This window comes from Ornithodoros turicata, chromosome 5 (assembly GCF_037126465.1).
Source record: "Ornithodoros turicata isolate Travis chromosome 5, ASM3712646v1, whole genome shotgun sequence".
Lineage (NCBI taxonomy): Eukaryota > Metazoa > Arthropoda > Arachnida > Ixodida > Argasidae > Ornithodoros > Ornithodoros turicata.
Window position 1 is genome coordinate 11,486,275 of NC_088205.1, and position 20,992 is coordinate 11,507,266.

General features: G+C 46.0%; 1 protein-coding gene across 2 annotated transcripts; it reads left to right on the forward strand.

The window, feature by feature from the left end:
* Nucleotides 1-2,985: 2,985 nt before the first annotated feature.
* Nucleotides 2,986-13,653, forward strand: LOC135394022 (chymotrypsin-like elastase family member 3B). Of its 2 annotated transcripts, none has more exons than XM_064624445.1 (4): nt 2,986-3,072; nt 5,534-5,717; nt 6,313-6,400; nt 13,521-13,653. In XM_064624445.1, exons 1-4 carry the CDS (start codon nt 3,015-3,017, stop codon nt 13,551-13,553), a joined length of 363 nt encoding a protein of 120 aa, XP_064480515.1. In that variant the 5' UTR covers nt 2,986-3,014; the 3' UTR covers nt 13,554-13,653. The 2 variants fall into 2 exon arrangements, with proteins under 2 accessions (XP_064480515.1, XP_064480516.1); XM_064624446.1 differs by lacking the exon at nt 13,521-13,653 and adding an exon at nt 8,906-10,300.
* Nucleotides 13,654-20,992: the final 7,339 nt, after the last annotated feature.

The window sequence follows — 20,992 nt, forward strand, 5'->3', positions numbered from 1 at the left end:
AAACTCATCCAGTTAGAAATCCTTTAGGGTCCTTGGCCCTATCCACGTCCTCTTTAGAGAAGCTGGTTGCCTCGGAATTTTGTCGTCTCATTACGAGAGCTGCGGACGTGTGTCGTTGTGCTGAGTACCGGGCAGGCACAGCTTGCTTGAAGTCTACCCTTGAACATGTGATTATGCCATCAATACCCCCTCTCGACATGGATTTCACCAAGGAGGAACTCCTCACGACGATATCATCTTCGAGTAGAAAGTCATCTCCTGGCACGGACGGTATCACCTACGCTGCTATTAGGAACCTGGATACTCTGTCCCTCAAGGCTGTGTTAGCCATGTACAACCATTCGTGGAGAAGCGGACAGGTACTTTTGGAGTGGAAAGTAGGTCAGGTGGTGCCGCTCTTGAAACCAGGAAAGCACCCGTCTCAGCTGTCTTCATTTCGCCCGGTTACCCTCACCAGTTGTTTGGGCAAAGTCATGGAATGAATGGTCCTACGGAGGCTTGAGTGGTGGCTTGAGAGCCATGAATTCTTTCCCCAGGAGCAGAGCGGCTTTCGCCGTTACCGTAACTCAATAGACTCTGTAGTTGATCTCGTCACAGCTGTGCAAGTTGGTAAACAGCGCAGGAAGATTTCTGTCGCCGTTTTTCTTGATGTCAAAAGGACGTATGACACTGTCAGTCACGTATCCATCTTGCATGGTCTGTACCAAGCTGGTCTCTCGCATCGTACACTATGTTGGCTTCAGGACTTTCTCCAACAACGGTCTGTCTTCGTCCGCACATCACAAGGCGACACCGACTTGTTCCCGGTCCCTCAGGGTGTTCCACAAGGAAGCGTCCTGAGCCCGCTCTTATTTAATATTGTAATGGCGGGCATTAAGAGTTGCATTCGAAGGAAGGTCAACTTGTCCCTTTACGCCGACGACATATGCATCTGGTCCACTGGTACATCTCCCCCTGCCATTCGACAACGCCTCCAGGCTACATTGGACGACATTCACACTTACCTGCTCCGAGCAGGGATGGAAATATCGAGCACCACAAATTCCTCGGCGTAACTCTAACCACAAGCCTCTCTTGGAAACGTCACATCGATGGCATGGAGAAGAAAGTTCAGCGCTGGACCGCTCTCATCCGTTACTTCGCTGGAATGAGGTGGGGACGCGATGCGAAGGACCTCCTGATGCTGCATAATGCCTTGATTCGTGCCACAGTCGCCTACAGTCTTCATGTGCTTCACGATCTCCCCAGCACCTTAGCACAGAGGATCCGCGCTATGCTGGCACAGAGCCTACGGGTGTGCCTCGGTGTCCCCCGCGGGGCCGAGACAAGGCTAGTGGTTGCGGAAGCCCGCGACATCCCTTTTGAAGTCCTCCGAAACACAGAAACTGTGCGCCAGTATCTCCGCCTGATTGCACACCATCGCCACCACCCGCTCATCCGAAAACTTCGGGCACGCCGATCCACGGATGTATAATGTCATTCAAATCCCGCGTTCCGAAATTCGTGATCAGCCCCGCCTCTGAAAGCACGGCCCCCGGGGACACTTCCGTCGCCAAGCGTCACCGCCTCTGTCCCAGGGATCACGGACAACAAAAGGAGCTACCCCGACCTCGTACTACAGCAACTGACTATGGATTTCATCGGCACCGCATATGATGGGTTCTGCACGGTCTTCACGGATGGCTCCTCAACGAAAACTTCGTCATCCTCATCTTTTGTGGTACCCTCGATACCGCTCACCCGGGGTTGCCGGTTGTCCCATCGCACCTCTTCGACCTCAGCCGAGCTGTACGGAATCCTGCTGTTTTTACAATATGCGGCCACCTGCGATCCACGGCGATGGGCAGTCTGTACGGACTCCAAGTCAGCTCTTCGATGCCTGAAAACCTCAGGTCTCCGCGGCTCACTGCCCACACTTGTGATAAACATTCTACGCCTACTGAAGTCCATAACTGCCCACGGCCACACCATCGCTTTTCAATGGATTCCGGGTCATTGCGGAATCTCTGGCAACCACGTTGCCGACGCTGCCGCAGCGGCCGCTCACCACCAGGGCAAGTGTGTCCCGATTGTTCTCCCAAGGGGGGACAGACGGTCCCTTCTTCGTGACTGGGCTGCCTCCTCATCCGTGGAACAATGGCGTCGGGATGTCCCGGCCAGTACCATACTGGGAATTGTAGACCCAACATTCTCGTGTCGCTTACCGACATCTTTACCGCGCGTCATTAAGTCGCTCCTGCATCGCTTACAGCTGAATGTTGCCTTTTCGCCGTACTACCGTTACCAGATAGGGTGTGCCAGTAGTCCCTTGTGGCCGGAGTGTGGTGTGCCAGCGACCGCGGACCATGTGATCATCGCATGTGCCACTTATAGGAGGGAGCGTCACTTGTTGGCAAACGACCTTGCGCGGACTGACAGCCGACCCCTTGACCTCAGACTCATTTTGGGACCATGGGACACACGAAAGCAGATGTCCGTCTTGCGACCCTTCATCAAATTCCTGCAAACTACCGGCCTTATCGACTCTCTCTAAAACCATGTCAGCGTCGTCAGCATCATCCTCATCACCATCCTCTCATTTTTCCCCAATAGCAATGGGGTGGCATTCTGCTCAATGAGCGGAAGTCATCCCCATATCATCGTCATCATGTATTTCTCTCTCTCTCTCTCTCTCTCCTTGAAGCAGTCATTCGCGCCGTGACTTATTTCTTGCATAGAGAAACATTTGCTTACCTTTCAAACATTTAGTAGCGTAGGAGCAGAGGGAAGGGCTTTTTGTTTTTTTTTTTTCTTCTTTTTTTTCCGAAAGATTATATCGTTGACGTTTCTTGTGCTCTGCGTTAGACTTTGATGTGGGTAACACTATAGCGCAATTATTTTACACCCGTGATCGTGCTGACACAAAAGACCTTAACCTGGTGGTCGATGTACGCCGCTTGCATCATCCCATGTAAAGGGAAAGGTATATAATCTACGTGGAAGATAACACAATTATTCCTGCTCTCCCTTACATCATGGCGATGAAAGTAGCTGTGCTGTTTGTGGCAATCATTTACTGCGCACTTGCTGCAAGTAAGTAGAGGAATATGGTGCTGATCATACATCATACATGCATCCAAAGTTGCTTATATAATGTTGATTGGAATTTTTTAGTTTATTCGTGGCTTGTTTGTTTGTGTGTTTGTAAGGGAAAAAAAGTTGAAAAACTCGTCTTCCGACGTTTAATGCTACGTGTACTAGTTTACTGCTTTGAGTTGTTTGGATGCACGGTCTTCATTGAATCACGTGGGTTTCGGTTGATTAATTTGTAAAAGACAGAATTGAGCCACTCGGGACTGGCTACTCCAGGACACGATATACAGAAAAGAAAGGGAAGCTACACAAACCTATACACTCTTTTCGTTTTCCTTTCTTTTTTCGTTTTCTGTCATTTTCCCCCCTTTTCTTTCTTTTTTTTTTGTTTTCTTTTTATGAAAGAGATAGAAAGTCGGTCTCTGCTTGACTAACCTTTCCTTGTTTTTTTTTTTTTCGAATAAACATATCCCCCCCCCCTCATACACTGTGAAACGGAATGGATGAAAACATCACCACAAAACTTGGCACCAAAAGCAACAGTGTAGAAGAGACCACGTGCGAAATCTCAAAGCACAAATAACAAAGAGCGTCACAAAGTGTCACAGGGGTCCCTCGAGACGTGGAAATGCACAAGCGTCATGTGTTTTTACCAGGTTACTGTTTGAACGGAATCTAAATGTACCACATACTTATTACATCCATTGCCTTCTACTATAATCTCAGAACAACTTGGTTTTCGCAAAGCCTTTTCATTTCGTGCGACATGTTTTCTAACGACAGTATATTGAGCCCTGTACGTACCAGATGCGACGTCACTGAAACAACCCGCGCCAACTCTGACTCGGGACTCGGACCTTAGAAATGACATGCAGATTTCCGAGAACCAGTTTCATCATCATCATCACGTTTCTTTTTTTTTTCACCGTTGAGCTTCCTTTTGTTTTTTTCTAGACTTCCAGTGGCGACACGCCCTGAATCTGAAATGAACCGAAACGCAAACGTTTATTCTTTCGTAAATTTCATAGCTGAAAATTTAATTAGCATTTCACCTATAACACGCATGGCCAGACACAAATAAACCACTCCACGTTTGCGTTTTGAATGTGTAGTATATACAGGGTATCCCAGAAAACGTGTCATCGAATTATAATAAAAAAACTACGCCACCTAGAATCATGCGGTCAACAGCATTTGTTCTTATTAGGTTTTTGCCACTTCCTAATGTGAATGGTTTAATTATGTAAATATTAGCGAACTGAACTCGGAAATTTCCAAGTAAAGGTCACTTTTTTACCCTCCCCCCAATATGAAGAGCGTGCCGAATTCATTCAAATTCATGATAATTCACAGTGATATTCACGAGTTATCCCATCGGAAGAAATAGCCGAATATCATGCTTTTCGGAGCACCAGACCATACCGCGCGATGACTTTTTGAGCGCAATCGCTCTCAGTGCGACGAAAGGAGGTTCCGAAGCCTGCCCACAGAGTGATAGTAGAAAATGTAACAGTTCCTAAAATTCTGAGAGGGAAATCATTATCCCAGCGAAAGTCGGACGTGATAAGCCGTGCCTATTTTATCTGTTTCTGCGATGTCGGGGAGGGCGGGGTTTCCAGCCTCCTTTCGTCGGACTGACAAATATTGATCTGAAAAATCCATCGCGCGCTATTCTGTGCGACCTTCGTAGAGCATGATGTTCGGTTATTTTTCCCGATGAGGTAGCTCCTGAACATTCCTGTCAATTATTATTAATTCGACTAAATTAGACACGCTCTTCACATTGGTGGGATAAAAAAGTGACCTTTTCTAGGCAAATTCCCGACTTAAGCTCGCAAAAATTTACATAATTAAACTTACTTTACACGACATTCACATGAGGAGGTGGCAAAAACCCAGTAAGAACAAATGCCATTGACCGCATCACGCTAGGTAGTTTTGTACGCTTGTAGTTTTTTTATTATAAAATAATGAAACGTTTTCTGGGACACCCTGTATGCTATGTTCTTTTTAGCTTCACAAAAAATGCCTAGCAACGTAAGGCTTGCCTGACAGCAGGCGGTTTGCAAGGCTACTTAATAGATTCGTAAATGATGTACCCAGCATCGCCCCGGTGGCGAAACACCCGATGTCATCATCATCATCATCATTTGGAGGGTGCATTTTATGAATTTCATGGTACGTTACTGGAACAACGTAACACGTCCCAGGACGTTTTGGTATGCCACAATAGTTTCGACGCGCAGCTTCCTTCTGTTTTCCTGGGATTGGGCAACTCGGCGTAAACCAATCCTCACCAGATCGTACTTCATTTCCGTAAAAACTCAGCTACACTTACAGAATGTTCATTGAGTTTCAAGTGTCACCTTACAACAACAACAACAATAACAGATGCTTGCGATGAGATGGGGTGTTTCACACTATACTACACCACACTATACTGCATACTATTTCGTTGCAGAATGTGGCCAGCGAAGGTACAGTGATGGCAGTCCACGTATCATTGGGGGAACAGACGCTTTGCCTCACGAGTTTCCTTGGCAAGTGTCTCTAATCTTTAGGTTTCCTGGTGTGGACATCCACAACTGTGGTGCGTCTGTTGTAAATGAGAACTGGATCATCACAGCTGCACATTGCTGTGACAAGTACGTATTACGAACTTGACTTTTAGTGCAAGCGCAATGAGAATGCGAACAGCTGTAACGTAGCTGCTTTCGATGACAAGACTGGTGCACGTGATATTCTTTTGTATTCGTGTTTTCTAAGTATGTCAACCACACGGCCACGGGCGTATTTAAGGGGGGGGGGGCGACTGCCCCCCTTTTGGTTGTGTTCCCTATGTAAAAACCCTATCTCCTGGGTGGTGCTGTGCCGCAAAGCACGAAATTTCCTTAAGACCCCTCCCCTCCTCCCCCCCTCCCATGACAGACCCTTAAATCCGCCCCTGCATACGGTATAGTAGTTGACGTAATTATACAATTCATCCTCTATATGTACAATCTGTTGAAGTACAATATGTTGTCAATAAGCTGAATTTGTCTCATTAAGTGCTTCATTTACGCTTTGTAAAAACATCCCCGGTAGCTTGCTGATGCTACATATCGGGTCCTCCAGCTTCCACATCCAGCTTAGTAGACTGTGTGCTTACGTAAGCACACCGTATTATTTGCAGTTATACTGGCAGCTATCTATACATTTTGTCTTGAGTGTCCACTTTCTCCTCATCATATTTGTACGTAGCCCCCACGTTTCTACATACGTGGCACTGTTTGGGAAGGAAAACTTGGAACACCTGGAAGAAGCACAGGAAGAGAGGTATTTTGACAAGGTAATACTCGTATTATTCTGTCCGCTGCGCAAATTACCAACATATATGCCCCAAATAGCAACTCTGAGCAAAGCGAACTGAACGAAAATGGGTTACTGTTATCCATAATCAAAACCCTGAGACTGAGGGATGCACAAACGACGCTAGTCTAAAACACAGCTGAACCACGGTCCCTTGATAGCTTCCTGGTCACGCAGCTTCTCCGTAACTCTATGGGGAAGCTTTGCCCAGGGACCGGAGCGCCCGCGTGGTGGCGCTGCCATCGGAACGCGGGAGAGAGACGCCTGCGTCTCCCAATGCAGTACACGTTTTTCGGATGTTGTCGCGTTATAACCGTGTGCTAGCAGCATGCCAGAGACATGCTGTGTTACCAAATGTCGCTCTGGGTATTCGGAGGGTGGCAAGGTATCCATGTTCGCGTTTCCTGCGTATTCTGACAAGCGTGAGAAGTGGAAACGTGCAATCCATCGCATTGATGGTGGGCAGTTCAGTTTTGACTCTCCACACACACGTGTCTGCGAGAAGCACTTTGACCACAGCGATGCCGTATGGCACGACGAACTCGTCATCGACGGCGATGAAGTGCTGCACAAGCATGGAAAGTCAAAGCTTCGAGAAGATGCAGTGCCGCGCATATTCGACGGCTGCCTTCGTATCTGAGCACGCCGAAACTGCGAAGCCGTTCCGTCAGATAACGATGCTCGGGAAACAGCCCCGTAAAAAGAAAGCGTCTGCCGTAGACACCAACAACGAATTCAGTGCTTTTATGGATAGAATCTCAAAAGAAAATTGCTCATGCAACTGGAGCTTTTGAGCTGATTTGGCTCCCAAGGATGTCAACATTTGTAATAATCGTGTAATCGCGATCTAGTGATCGCGTCAAATACCAAGGCAGCGTTCACACGGGGCAACTTTTCCCAGCAACTATGAGCAACTTTGGAGTTATTCGCAGTCGGCCGACACCGGCAACCTCCAGCAACTCGAGTTGCTCGTAATCGCTCCTCGAACGAAAACTTGAAAAGTTGCTCGCGCGCTGGCCAGTCAGCGAGAGGAGTACTGTCACGTGGCTCCCGAGGGCGTGGAGGATTTCGTTCGTGCATTCACGGGTTCAAATCCTGCACGTGCAGCTCAGAAATGACGTGTTTCTTTTTTTACGAACGTTACGAAAATATGTCAATTGCCATTCTAGAAGGTAATAATCATCTATTCGCGTAAAAAAAAAGACTATAATTTGACAAACGGGTATAAGGAAAAGACTCCGCCAGTTGGATTCGAACCCACACTCTCCTGTCGCCGTAAGGTTGCTTGTGGGTGGAGCTACCGAGTTGCTACATGTGAATGCGGCCTCTGAGTGGTCATATAACTGTCAGCTATTAACTGTAGAACGTCCTTTACACGCTAAATAAAGTACGCATTATTAAAGTTGTTTAGCATGGCAGGATAAAAAGGGCGCTCGAGATTGATTCACGGAAGCATGTCGGATACATGGCGGTTCCTTTCAGCCTCGTAAAAGAAATGAGGTCGAGACGATAGATGACTAAAACAAGAGATGAACAACAAGGACACAGCGGTTAAATTTCGTGACATGTCTGTCAGTCGCGATCTTTTTAGACGCTATACTTTTGTCTTCATCAGCTTCGCGGCAACAATTGAGAGTAACTCATCTGGTACCTCGTGAAAGGACTGGTGTGATTGCGATCGGCCGATCGCGTCAATTAGTACGCCGTCATGGGCGCAGCACCTGTCCGCAATTAACTGTAAGAGGTATACTGTACGCGCTAAGTAAAGTACAGATCACCTTACCACCGTGCCCTATGCACATAAACTGCGCTAGAATCTCCGGCTGAGGGTTTGAAGATAGGAGACTCGCGACAATACATCCGTGCCACTCGAAGTGGTCGGCAGCAGCTTTCCGCATAAAATAATGCCGAACAGAAAACGATTATTCGATTATAGTTGCTGCAACGTAGCAGGAAACCATTGCAACAAATAATTTTCTCGTAGGATGTCTGGAAAAGCGAAAAAACAACACTGCATCTGCCGTTCCCATGACTGGCCCGAGTGGGAGATTCTACATTCTACCGCGTTCCGATCGCGGCGCCACCACGCGGCTCCCGTTGTCCCTAGGCCAACTTTTTGACGGAGCTGCATGACCAGAAAGCTATCAAGGGACCGTGGCTGAACTTTAAAACATGGACACAGCACTCTACACAGACAGTTTTTTTAATGCATCCCTTTCCCACCATCCAATGCCCTAATAATACAGTGCTGTGTCCTTATAATAAAGCTGTGTGTCTCTCAGTCTCAGGGTTTCGATTGTGGATGCCTATCATCACCAGCGTCCATCTTGCCTTCTTGTCGTGTTATCTTTGACTGCTTAAACGCATGGTATATTTAAAATACTTTAAATCCAACTCCACTAACCCCGTACGGTCTATATTGTTCAGTGCAGAAAATTCAAAAGTTCAAAACAGAAAATTAGTAAGCACACATGTAACGTTATAGTGGGATGAGAGAGACTAATCGTAGAAGGAGAAGAACAACACAAGTCTCAGAGCTGACTTGTCCCGAGGTGAGTGGGCTCACATCTCCCTTTTTTCTCCCATCATCATCATCATCATCATCATCACCATCATCATCATCACAACAACAACTCAATGTCTCATACCTACTCTGAATTATCGCAGTGTAAGAAAAGGCACCAGCCGTGGGATCCGAACCCACACACTCAAATTTTTGATTTTCTTCATCTGTCATCATTCAATTGAGCTGTAGAATGTGACTGAATTTAATTCAATTGAATGAGACAGGGCGTTGTGAGACTTGTGCTGTATTTGCCCTTCTACGTCAAATTTGTGTCGCCCATTACAACGTTACACGAGAAAGATGTCGCAGGTCATGAGTCTATCCGTCTGCATGATGACTGGCAACAATGTCCGAGAAAATGTGTTGAGGGAGCTGAGTGCGTGTGCCCCTCATTCCTAGCGTGTCGCAGTATCTCTGACCGGCAATCAGAGAGTGTGGGCTCGAGTTGAAACTGCTGGTGTCCCTTTTCCTCAACTGCGCCGCCATTGAATCGAATAAGTACTCGACTGCTTCGATTGCTTTCCCCTGAACTATTGTGGAGATAGAAACACTTATTTATGGCGTCTCTTGCAGAAAAACGCCGCTCAGATAATCCCTGAACTTCACTGGTACAAATACAGGGTACTAATGTTCGTGTGTTCGGACTATATGTTGAACCCCATCATTTTACCTCGTTCAGTTCTGTTTGTATTTTCTGTGTGTAAGCGCCCTGAGGGTAGCCAGTTCGACTTCGTCGTAACTTACACCCCCACGTTTATTTTATTCTTTTCTTTTCTTTATCACATCACTATCACCATCGTCAATGTTCTTGTGGGGAATGGTTTTGTATTTAAATAGTCTTAGTGTTACAAAACGTAGTGGCACAGATTCAGTGTTCCACCGCAGGCTCCGCCTTTCATAGAACTTCACTAGCAAACACCTTAACTTACAATTAATGTGCCCTCGGTTTCTCCCTTGCCATCTATCAGGAAGTGGTTGGGCTTTCTTCATTAAAGGGTCTGCTGTATTACAGAACGTGTAGGTGTTGCATAATGTAAAACCCCGAGACTATAGGGAACACGAAGGGACAGACACAATACGAAGTCTCAAACACAGCTGAAAATATTACTTCACATACAAGAAATATATATATATGTGTGTGTGTGTGTGTATGTTATGTGTGTGTTGTGCTTGTTGTACAGTACCATGTGAAATCCGTCTAGTAAATCTCTCCCACACAGAAATATATACGAAACAGGGGGAAGGGAACTCTTCCCTCTGTTGTGCTATGCTACTCCTCTGCTGATGCTATTTACCCCCTTTATATATATATATATATATATATATATATATATATATATATAAGTTGAAATAAACGAATGCGGTTGACCACGAAAAATAAAGGTATTCAATAAAGACCAGAAGTGGAGACGGTGCTTCTACAGGATAAGTAATAAAAGGGGGACTTTATTAAAAACTAAGAGGGGGTATTCGACGTTTCGACAGCAGCGCTGTCTTCAACAGGAATGGGATACTATAGGGATCTAATGGGATCATATAGTATCCCATTCCTGTTGAAGACAGCGCTGCTGTCGAAACGTCGAATACCCCCTCTTAGTTTTTAATAAAGTCCCCCTTTTATTACTTATCCTGTAGAAGCACCGTCTCCACTTCTGGTCTTTATTGAATACCTATATATATATATATATATATATATATAGGAACAACGCGAATCTTATCTCATTCACAAATTCCAATCAACCATTAACGAAGATCTGGGAGCACTTTCAACGGTAAGAAATCTGGCCGCCTAGATGAGCTACACTGTCTTCCTTTTCGTTTCCTGCCTGTTTCTTTCTTTTTTTTCTCTCTCTCTCTCTCAGCAAAATTTGAAGCAGGGCTCACACCAAGCAGCTCTCCTGTGCATTAAAAATATGGGCATCCGCGGTTCACTTTCCTCAGTGGTGATAGATATCCTGCGTGCCCTCAAGTCCCTAGAAGATCGCTCCCACTCCGTTGCCTTTCAGTGGGTTCCAGGGCATTGCGGAATAACTGGGAACCACGAGGCCGCCGCTGCATATCAACAACGGCCTTCTATGCCCATTATATTCTCGAGAGGAGACAGAAGATCCCTCCTCAGGCATTTGTCCGATTCCTGGTCTACCGTACAGTGGCAACACGACATTCCAACTAGGTCCTCTTTGGGAAGTGTAGACCCAACGCTGTCATACCGGCTGCCTGCAAAGCTTCGTCGTCCTCTGAAGTCGGTAATCCACAGGTTACGTCTGAATGAGGCATTCACTCCGTTCTATCGCTACCAGCTAGGCTGTGAGGCTAGCCTTATGTGCAACGAGTGTGGTGTACTTGCCAACGTAGAACACATACTCCTCCGCTGCCGGACCTATATCGAGAGGCGCACACTGCAGTCACAGCTTGCCACCCTTGGCTGCCGCCCCTTCAACTTGTTGACCATCCCCGGCCCTTGGGACACCGCATGTAGTCACGTCATGCAGTTGGCTTTTTTGAGGCGACACGCCTAAAGAACTCATTATGACCCCAGCAGCGCTCTCGGACATTCCCACCATCACGATCACGTTCAGCATCGCCATCGCCGCTCCGATCATTCTCGTCATCTCTCATCGTCATCACTCATCATTGTCACCACTCATATTAGACCCCCTAGCTATGGGGTAGCGTTCCACTCCTAGAGTGGAAAACCTCCCCACTTCATCATCAGGATATATATGTTGTTGTTGTTGTTGTTCACACATCCAATAGGAGGCTTGCTCGGTAGAAGGGCGGATCAGGAAATGCCACGAATGTCGCGCACAAAACGCCTTATTCGTTTGAGGACTGCGGATAAGCTGCCAAGATCGGAGTAAACAAACAAAATTAAATAAAAGCAAGACACCACGTACACGAGAAGATCGAAAACTTAATCCCGAGGTATAAAGACGTTTTCTTCCTAATATAAACGATGTTTTGTTTACATACAGGGTGTTTCACGAAAATCCCCCGACTGAATAATTCGTGAACAGGTGGCGCTATCGAAGAAATTTCTTTTTGGTAAAGATACTTGGGGCATCGGCCATGAACTGAGTAGTGAGCAGCTCATTTGCATACGCTCAATAATTAGATAAACATTTTAACTTTTACTTCGCACGCTCACTGAACTTCTGTTTTACGCATCGGGACCTTCAGCGAAAAATATTACGAGAAAAAAACCGCATTGCCACTTAGTGATTTTTTTAGAGTAATTAATCGGTTTCGGTTTACGTATATCTTGCGTGGAGCAGTGCACCAATGCGCTCTTTGGATCAGCTATCCGTCTGTCAATTTCGTGTTCATCCGCCTGGTTGACACACGGGGTTGACTGAAGATTAGGAACAGCCGCAAGAGACGCTTTGATATTCCTTCTCCAAGCGAGTGGTAGACAGCACAGTCGGTTCTGTCGTTCCGTAGGTGAGATAGCATGCTGTTGTCATGGATGATGACAAATGCGCCGCGAGCGCTGTGAACTAGTCGGCACACTCTTAACAATGTACACTATTAGAAATGAACTTCACCGCATAGCACGCTCCTTGCCAACCATCATCTCGAATGATATTGTTATCTTCCCTGATTTGTTGAAAACGGGGGGTGTACGCCTTTTTTGTGACAATTATGAACAGCATAAGTGTCACAAAAAAGGCTCCGCCTCCCGTTTTCAACAAATCGAGCGAGAACGTTGTCATTCGGGATGGCGGGCTGCCGTTCGTGCTAAGTGGTGTAACTAATTTTTAAGAGTGTACCCCACTTGTTCACAGCGCTTGAGGCGCATTCGTCATCATCCATGATAAGAGCACGCTATCTCGCCTACGGAACGACACAACCGCCAGCGCTGTTTACCACTCGCTTTGAGAATCAATACCAAAGCGTCTCTTGCGGCTGTTCCTTACCTTCCGTCACCCCCGTGTGTCAGCCAGGCAGATGAACACGAAATTGACAGACGGATAGCTGATCCAAAGAGCGCATTGGTGCACTGCTCCACGCAAGAAATATGTAAACCGAAACCGATTAATTACTCAAAAAAAATCACTAAGTGGCAATGCGGTTTTTTTCTCGTAATATTTTTCGCTGAAGGTCCCGATGCGTAAAACAGAAGTTCAGTAAGCGTGCGAAGTAAAAGTTAAAATCTAATTATTTAGCGTATGCAAATGAGCTGCTCGCTACTCAGTTCATGGCCGATTCCCCAAGTATCTATACCAAAAAGAAATTTCTTCGATACCGCCACCTGTTCACGAATTATTCAGTCGGGGGATTTTCGTTTGAAAATGTCTATCGTCTTGAAAATGTCGTCTGAAATTGACGGCGAGATAGCTGATCCAAAAAGCGTATTGGTGCACTGCTCCGCGCAAGAAATATGTAAACCGAAACCAATTAATTACTTTCTGTAGATACCGTGACAGCTGCATAACAGAGTCGAGCTTGATCAGTACAAAGAGTGCAATGGTTCAAGAAACGCCGAAACTACATATTTTCCCCCAAAGACCACTTTCTTCTATCATTCTTTCAGATGGAACTGCTTCTGGCATTCTGCAGAAAGTAGACCTACCCATTTGGACTAACGAAGAGTGCGCGCTGGCTTACGCAGAACATGAGCTGAATATTACTGATAACATGGTCTGTGCTGGCTATAAAGAAGGAGGGAAGGGCGCCTGTCATGTAAGTCATAGCATCTGTCATGACGCTTTCAGCAGCGATTTACGGAAAGGGCACGACACGACCGACAGGCTAGTATACGTAGAGGATTTCGAGGGCGGGAGCTTGTACAAAATTGCATTATATGCCTGGGTTGCATCACATGACCGATACCTAGTTACAAGATTCACAGTCGTCAGCAGGATGCAGTCTCAATGGCGACACGATATCGCCAACCGCTCCCTTCTTTACCCCAAGAATCCCACTTTGTGCCTTACTCTTCTCCGCCAAATGCCGCGCCGTGTTACCACAATCTGCAACCACCAGACTTGCTACTAAAAGTAGTCCCTATAGGGAGTAAATGCACAGGACTAAATGAATTTCACAGAGTCAGGATTATATTGCACGAACTAGTCAAAGATGCATAATGGATGTTCACGAATGAAAATACTTCGTGTTAATCCGTCAACCGTGATATGTCGACTGATAAAAATCTTGCGACATATATTGGGCACAATCTGTCAAGAAAGAACCGCTAAATATTTCTTACTTTGTGCGGGTGTAAAATTGTCAACTTGATGCAATAAGGAATAACTTAGTAAGTTATTCCTTATTCCATCAAGTTCACGAAGAGCACATAATTACGAAGGCTATTGCATTCGGAAGACCATTCGCGAAGTTCAGTGACTGTTTGCAGTCCTGGGGAGTAAATGTCGGGGTTAGGGGACTAAAATGGGGAGTAATTGCAGTGTAGATAACTATAAGCTGCAGTTAATCCCCATTTTACTCTTTTCTTCTCACAGTGTATATGTGTGCGCGTGTGTATGTGCGCATATGCCTTTGTTTATGGTTGATGAGCTCCATTCCCCCTGTCTTCATTTCATAAAACGTTATCATTATTCCACCAGGGTGACTCTGGAGGTCCATTGGTTTGCGAAAGAGATGATGGAAGCTGGGTTCAAGTTGGTATAACCTCGTGGGGAGGCGATGGAAGAGATCTATGCGCTTTGCCCAACGAACCATCTGTATTTGCGCGCGTCAGTTATGTTCTGGATTGGATTCATTCTACGATCCGTGAAAACAGCCTGTGAAGGAACACGTGAATCAACAACTTGCCAACCGCTCTAAGTCTTCAATAAAAAGAAATTCCAAAGCACTGCAGCTGTGTGCCGTTGATTTTACGCTGTCGTTTATCACGCTTTAATCCGTCTGCGGCACTGGAACGTTATTGTTTGATAGACCAGTAACACCCTACACTGTAAAACAGAACTTCACAACGTAGCACGCTCCTAGCCAACCGTCATTCCGAATTATATAATTCTGTGTCCTTATTTGCTGAAAATGGGAAGAGGCGCCTACCTCGGACACATTATTCATGTCCCAGATAGGCTCCTCCCCCTGTTTTGAACGAATCATGACACATAATAACATGGTTGGCTAGGAGCGTGCTATGTGGTGAACTTCTATTCGCCCCCCTCTTCCCATGAAAAATCTTCCTCGAAGCATACAGACCATGCTCCATAGGCTCTGGGTGTGCATTCACCAACTCTCAGCTGTTCAAGATAGGCTCTAGGGGAGACGCCAGCTGTGGCCACTGTCAACAACCCGAAACAATCGAACACATCCTGCGAGACTGCCGAGCATACCATTCTGCGCGCAAAGCCCATCTCCCTCGCTTCACCTCGGACACGCTAGCGGACATCCTCTACCCCGCTGGTTCTTCCGTCGAACGCTCCGCCCAAGCAAGAAACCTCATTTTCTCTTCCTGCTGAAGACATTCCTTGCTCATCGACCCATCTAATACTCTATACTCTCCCCGATGAACTCGTGCACCTCGCCGCATCCCCATCCTTCAACCTCCTCTATCCTCCATCCGTCCGTCCTTCCTTTGTGTTTTGTTTTTGCTTTGCGTTCTTTTTCTATATTTATTTTTCTATAGTCGTGACGACGCCCACTTTTGTGTGGCCAACAACGGCGAGCCTATCCTGCCATTACCCCCCCCCCCCCCTCTATTTTAACAGTGGATAGGCACACGGCAAACCTAATGCATTAAACGAAGTGGCAGTAACTTCACCTCGTAACCAACCATCATCATGAATGACATCGTTCTCTCCCCTGATTTGTTGAAAACAGGAGGCGTACGCCTTTTCGGTGACAGTTACGTAGCACATATTGGTAACGGAAAATGCGTACGCTTCCTGTTTTCAACAAATCAGGGGAGAGAAGGATGTCATTCAAGATGATGGTTGGCTAGCAGGTGATGTTACTGCCATCCCTCATCTTTTTCTTTATTTCTCTTTTTTCGAAATAGCAAGCACGCAATAGCCTGGCTGATATTTCCTTTTTCTTCTTTTCTTCTTTGTTTTTTCTGTCACTCTATTAAACCTATCCCCACTCCCCGTTTAATGCGTTAAGTTTGCCGTGTGGTAAGGGGGGGGGGGTACGGTTATTATATTAAAAAAAACACCAGGAAAAGGTTAGCCACCGTTACGGCGGCTTGCTATAGGAAAGAACAGAAAGAAACAGAGGAAGGGAAGGACAAATACAAAAAAAAAACAAATAAGAAGAGAAACAAATAAAAAGAAAACAAAGAAAAACAAAACCAAACGAAAAGAAAAACAAACAAAAGGAAGACAAACGAAAGGTAAACAAACAAAAGCAAAACAAACAAACACACAAAACGGAAAACGACCACGAAATTGGTCACAGTTCTCCCAGAAGGCCACTGATCCGTAGAAGCCGATCCGTGTGGCAAGGGTGTAAGACGTGTTTAAGACGGGACATAGTTGCTCCATAGATACTGACGATGCTGGCCATCCTTCCAAGTAAGGCTACATAAGCTATATATGTAGGTTCGGCGGATTCATCAACTTCTCTTCCGTTACGCTGTGAAGATGCAAGGTAGACCTCGTGGATCTCGCAAGCCTTTGTCACGCACTTTGATCTAACTAACGCATTCTTGCATTTTTTTATTTTCGGTTCTGGTGACGTCCATGAGAGTCTTGATAATAATTATCAGCGACGATGTGGACAACTCCGGAACAAGTGGCAAACACACGAAACGTTAAATGAAAGCATGCCTCGAGGCTGTTCGCAATGAACGCTTTTCCTGTGAAGTATTTCGGACTGTTTAATGAAGAAAGGTGGGCGAAGTTCCACATTCATTCCCATTGTTGAAATGTCCTTACCTTCTAATGCTCATTTCAGCCTTACACGCGCTCAGACTGGTACAGTAACTTGAGTACAGTAGATTTAAGTTACTATTTTAAATACGTTTGCGAGTAACTTGGTATCTTGCAAATACTTTCAAAGGCCGTACATAAAAATACAACTGTTCATACAATACAAAAAATGCAACTTGTCATGAAGTTTCTCGTGAATGAAGGTGTAAAGTCATCTGAAATTCACAGAAGACTTCAAGCTCAGTATGGCCACGATACACTTAGCCGCAGCAAAGCGTTTGAGTGGTGCAAACGGTTCCGAGGGATCAGTGCAGGCCGATCCCGGCCGGGGCGGCTCAGAGCCCAGTGTCAGAGTTCCTGAGAACGTCCAACTTGTGGAGCACCTGATCCTCAAGGACCGCGGATAACATGTCTCGAATTGGCTCGAAAGACGGACCTTTCTGTGGGAACGCTGAATACTGTCATTCATGAACACCTCCAGTTCCTCCAGAAAGTTAGTGCCCGTTGGGTCCCGAGGCAGCTCTCCGTGTTTGACCGGCAGACACGACTGGAAATCTCCCAAGAGCTAAGGCACCGTTTCGACACTGAAGGACAGCCGTTCCTTGATCGGATCATCACGTGCAATAAAGCGTGGGCGCAGGACTACATCTCCTGAATCTAAACGCGCATCACAAGAGTACAAGCATCCGGGCTCGCCAGCTCCCACGAAGTTCCGAAGCACCCTGTCTGCGAGTAAGGTCATGGCCACGTTTTTCTGGGACAAGGCTGGAATTGTTCATGTTGATTTTGTGCCCACTGGTACCACCATCAATGGTGCATATTACTGCTAGGTTGTCAGGGATGTACATAAGGCGGCAACCGGAGCAACTTTTGCCAACTGAATCGGGCCAACGGAGTGCAAACTCAGCGTGAACGGAACGGTATCGAAGCTATGCAACCGCATGGAGCAGAATGTCCACGTTGAGGCTGTCATGGTGAAGCGTCGGCCTCGCGTTTACCCCGCTTGTTGCACGCGATGTGGCAATGCTTATTGTAGTAAACTGCTGTACGCACTGTTTAGTAACATAAATGATATTTTAGCGGTTCTTGAAAAAGTACGGTGCTAATAATATCTAGAAATCAGGTGTTCACAAAAAATTTTGAGATATGAAGAGAATGTTGGCTTATGAGTGTTTCGAACTACTTACGAGTATGAGCGAACTACTAGCAATGCTCACTAAAGAAATATCAAACTGCATTTTTGTTACCGTTATCTCCTTACACATTTCCGATTTGCCATGTGCCACAAATAATATTTTGATGTTTCATTTAGTCACCTTCGCCTTGCACACACCTTGCCACCTCCTGCCAAACGATATATTTTAATTTGATGTCCTTATACTGGAGAAGTTTGACGTTCCAAAAGGGTGGCCTCGTTGAAGTTTACACGACGTGTCTGCGTGTCCTTCTAGGAGGCAGGGCGAAGAGGTCAAAGCCCGAAGGAAAAAATAATAATAAAGCGGTCACAGGTCATAGGTGACTTTGTCACGTGCTTGTGGCATTTCCTGTGAAGCGTGTTTTCATTGGCGCACAGGGTTCCGTCGGGTGGTGTCACTTCCTTTCCTCAGGCTAAATATCTATCCTTGGCAGAAACTGGCTCATCGGTCCGTCGTCTATTGTTCGCTTAGTAGGTCACCGTTCCTTTCAAGTTCTGCTGCCATTCAGTTGGCAAAACTGCTCCACGCGGTTGCCGCCTAAGGCGCTGAAGCAAAAGCAGCTGGGCCTCATCACCAAAGGAGTCCTCCTCCTACAGGACAATGCACGCTTGCTTACCGCGCATCTGACGACACGGACCTTACAGTAACTTGGCTGGGAGTTGCTGCCACATCCCCCTTTCAGGGATTTCCCCAAGGGATTTCCATCTCTTCGGGCCACTGATGGCGTTCCTTGGGGGCTGCCACTTCAGTTGCGACGACGAGGTCAAGAATACGGTCCGATCATGCCTGCTACGGATAAGCCTGCTACGGATATGCCTGCTACGGTAAGGATTTCTACGCTGCTTGCATCCAAGCCCTCGTGAAACGCTGGGACAAGTGCATTAGTGCAGCTGGAGATTACGTTGACAGATAAAACTGATTTCTCGTCTGTAAATTCATTTTACTTTTGCGAAAAATGAAAAGTCCCGGTTTGACTTGAACACCCCTCGTACCTAGGATATGTGGTATACGCCTGTTCTTCGTTTTTTCAGGCTTCGAGGACTGACGCCAATGATGTTGTAACGAATAAAAGCGTGAGCGAAACCTGGTAGCAAGGTCGGCTGATTACCATAAATTGACTGCAGTGACTGTCATATATTACGATTTATGGTAGTCACTGCACCCATGTCGTTGAGGACAGGACAAGAGTCGAAAGTACATACTCATTCCCTAATGAAAACTTTCCTTTTTCTCATCAGCATTAAACATATCCCCCCCCCCACCCCACCCAAAAAAAAAAAAAAATCCGACCGCCTATTTTTGTTTTTGAAGTTTGAAAGAAGGAAATCGCGGTATGCACGTGTATGCCGCTAGGGACATTTCAATCTTGTTGAGGCTCGAGTCCTAACCAACTTTCAAACAATGTATCTTCCAGAGTCATTAATTGAGAAGAAAAAAGTGGGGACGTAAGTCGCCCCTGCGCTGGAGTGAACTGTGCGCGCTAGACGGTTGATTGAATTTTAAAAAAAGCGAATAAAAAGCAGAAGTAATAAAATAAATATTTCTTTTATTAAGCTGTTAACTTTATATGACAATCATAAATGCCTATTGTCAGCGAATATTTCACACAGCCAACTTTCATACAGTCGCACATACAGGGTGTCCGAAAAAACGTGTCATTGAATTATTATTTAAAAAAAAACTAAACCACCTAGAATCATGCGGTTAACGGCATTTGATCTTACTAGGTTTTTGCCACGTCCTGATGTGAATGTCGTGTAACGTAGGTTTAGTTATGTATATTTTTGCGAACTGAAGTCGGAAATTTGCCAAGTAAAGATCACTTTTTTACCCCACCAATGTGAAGAGCGTGTCTAATTTACTCAGATTAATGATAATTGACAGGGATATTCAGGGGCTATCCCATCAGAAAAAAATAGCCGAACATCATGCTCTACAGAGCTAGCGCGCGACAAATGTTTCAGCGCTATCCTTGTCAGTCCCACGAAAGGAGGTTGGAAAACCATCCCACACCTGCATCGCAGAAAGAGATAACACAAGTATGGCTTATCGCGTCCGACTTTCGCTGGGATCGCACTTTCCCTCTCCCAATTGCACGAACTGTCACTTTTTCTACTATCACTCTGTGGGCTGGGTTTGGAACCTCCTGTTGTCGGACTGAGAGCGAGTGCGCTCAAAAAGTCGTTGCGCGCTATGGTCCGGTGCTACGAAAAGCATGATGTTCTGCTATTTTTTCCGATGGGATAGGTCGCAAATATCACTGTCAATTGTAGTGAACTTGGGTGAATTCGGCACGCTCTTCATATTGGTTGGGTAAAAAAGTGACCGTTACTTGGCAAATTTCTTTGTTCAGTTCGCAAATATTTACATAATTAAACTTACGATACATGACATTCACATCAGGAGTTGGCAAAAACCTAGTAAGAACAAACGCCGTGACGGTATGGTTCTAGGTGGCGTAGTTCTTTTTTTTTATCCTAATTCAATAACATGTTTTCTGGGACACCCTGTGTATGAGTCGCAAATGTGCGAGCCTCTGTAGGTCACCTGTAGGAGCGTGGGCAAAACGGAACTGGGATGCCTGTGCAACGAAGAAAGGGCTGGTCTTGATCACGACCATAGTGCCGCGTAAAACATAGCTGAAAAATAATCGTTCCATGTGCCTCAATATATCACTACGTACACTCTCCTACACACTTGTGGAATCAGCAACCTACTATATGCGATCTACAGAAACCCCCATACTCCTCTTTCGGGTCCTAGGGAGTGTCATGTAGGAGCTTGTGTGGGACCCACAGGCATGTATGTGGGACTATCATAGTCCTACAGATGCCTTCAGGAACACTCTATGGGAGTTGCGGGGGAATCTTGACGGGGGAGTAGAAGGAGGAAGAGTATAGGAAGAATCACCCTGGAAAAACGCATCCAGCGCACGTACGGTAGTTGCATCGACTGACCGAATGCGTTTA